At 59.2% G+C, this 1869-nt stretch overlaps 1 protein-coding gene across 1 annotated transcript in view; it reads left to right on the top strand.

The window, feature by feature from the left end:
* The first annotated feature begins 1491 nt into the window (after nucleotides 1-1491).
* RASL12 (RAS like family 12) overlaps nucleotides 1492-1869 on the top strand; it is a 3555-nt gene continuing 3177 nt past the window's right edge. Inside the window, exon 1 of the mRNA XM_035890593.1 lies at nucleotides 1492-1564. Within this exon, the coding sequence (XP_035746486.1) occupies nucleotides 1492-1564 (73 nt within the window). The remainder of the gene's footprint in view (nucleotides 1565-1869) is intronic.

Below are 1869 nucleotides of genomic sequence, written 5' to 3'. Positions count from 1 at the left end.
AAATACCTTGGTCTAAAGATAGCCGAGCTCGTGACCGGGGCCTTTCAAAGGCATCCACAGAGCTCAGCTGCTCACCCAAAACACAGGCAGGGCTCCGGCGCCACCGGCCAGCACGGTTCACGGCGGAGATGCCTGGCTGTATCACGGCGGAGATGCCTGGCTGTATCACGGCTCATCCCAAGGAGGATGCCCAGCCACCGCAGGGGAGATGGGTCTCACCCTCCCTGCTCTCGGGCGTCCTCCTTGCGATGCCCCAAAGGGACGGTCCCCACCCCAGGGAGGGCAATGTGTTCGCGTGGCTGGGAAGAGCATGTTGCTGCACTATTTTTTTTTTTTTTTTTCCCTTATAAAAGGGGGGTTTACAGCTGCGGGGAGGTAACCGATGTCAGCAAATCTCCGTGCCGTCCATCCTGGCTGTGGGAAAGGGGCTTTGCCACCCGCCCCCCCAGGCATGGCCATGGGCAGGGAGGGACCTTTAGGGAGCCGGTCCCTTTCTGACCCTCCCCAGGTGGGAGGCATGGAGCAACCTGGGCAACATCCAGTTGAGTGCAAGGAGCCGTAAACCAACCTGTGCTTGATCTGGGGATCCCATGGTGAGCCCCCTTCTCTCTCGAAAAGTCCCCTCCGGCAGCTGTGGGGGCTTGCCCCGCTCCCCTGTAACCCCCGGCTGTGGGGACCCCCCCCCCCTTTTTTGTAGAGGTTGTTGGTGAAGAAAAATATTATTTGTGGCATGTCGCTTGTTTGTGTGCTATCCACGGGTTTTACTGGTGAGAAATCCCATTTTGTCCCTGCTGTGGGGTGCCAAGGAGGGCCAGCCACGGGGCCCCAAATTCCCCCCATCGCTACTGCAACCAGTCTTAATTTTTGATGCATAATTTAATCCAAGAAGCATAATGATGCACAATTTAATCCACCTTGCCCAAGGTATATTTTTTCCTCCCTCAGCCCTCCATCCCAGCAGCTCCTTGGGCTCTGTGTGACAGCAAAGCCACTGCCCATGGCAGCATCGTGGCCCCAGCAGGTTCCCCCCAAAAAATCTCAGTTTAGGGGAGAAGGTGAAAACTTTGTGCTTGTGTTACTGTCATTGATCCTTACAGGTACCCGGCTTAAAATTTAGCTCTGATGACTTTTAAGCATCCTTGAGCTGGGTCCAAAGGGGGTCTGGGGGCCGGGGATCCCTGGAGGAGGTCTGCTTCCCGCCGGGGAGCGGTCCCCATCCTCTCCATCCTCTCCATCCTCCCCATCCCCGGGGCTTGCAGGGACTTCCACACTCCCAGACTATTTCAGGAGGGTTTAAAAATATCCCCCCTGCATTAAGGGACCATGATCCCAGCGGCGCAGCAGCCCCACGTGGCCAGGGAGCAGCCTTTGCCCCCCAGCCCCGGGTATGGTGTGTGTGTATCCCCCCGCCCGAAACCCCTCAGGACCAGCCCAGGGGCCGTATCCTGCGGTCCTGGGCGCTGAGCCCCATCCCAAATGGCTGCGATCGCCATGACAACACTGACTTCAGCCTACGCCACCTACTCGGGCTCCGAGCCCGCTGGGTGCTGGCTGATGGCTCGGTGTGGGCAGCGGTGGTGAGTACTCCCCGTGCTCCCCTTTTGCCCCTCGGGATCGCGCTTTTTGGGTGGAAAAAAAAAGGGGGGGTGTGTGTGTGTGTTGGTTTTTTCACCCCTGCAAAGTCTCTGCCAGCGGCAGAAGGTGTCTGTGCTTAAACGGGCTGGGCGAGCGGCGGGCAGAAGGGTGGCTGTGCTGGCAGCATCGCTCCCGAGAGCTGCTGCTGCCCGCGGGAGGTGTAATGAGTGCACCGGCCTCAGCTAGGGGAGCGGGACCGGGCTTTTGCTTGCTGGGGGCTCGGTGAGGTGCCGG

This window comes from Egretta garzetta, unplaced genomic scaffold, assembly GCF_000687185.1.
Source record: "Egretta garzetta isolate BGI_Z169 unplaced genomic scaffold, ASM68718v1 scaffold322, whole genome shotgun sequence".
NCBI lineage: Eukaryota > Metazoa > Chordata > Aves > Pelecaniformes > Ardeidae > Egretta > Egretta garzetta.
Note: the sequence above shows the minus strand (reverse complement) of the source record. Positions and strands in the feature narration are given on the sequence as shown.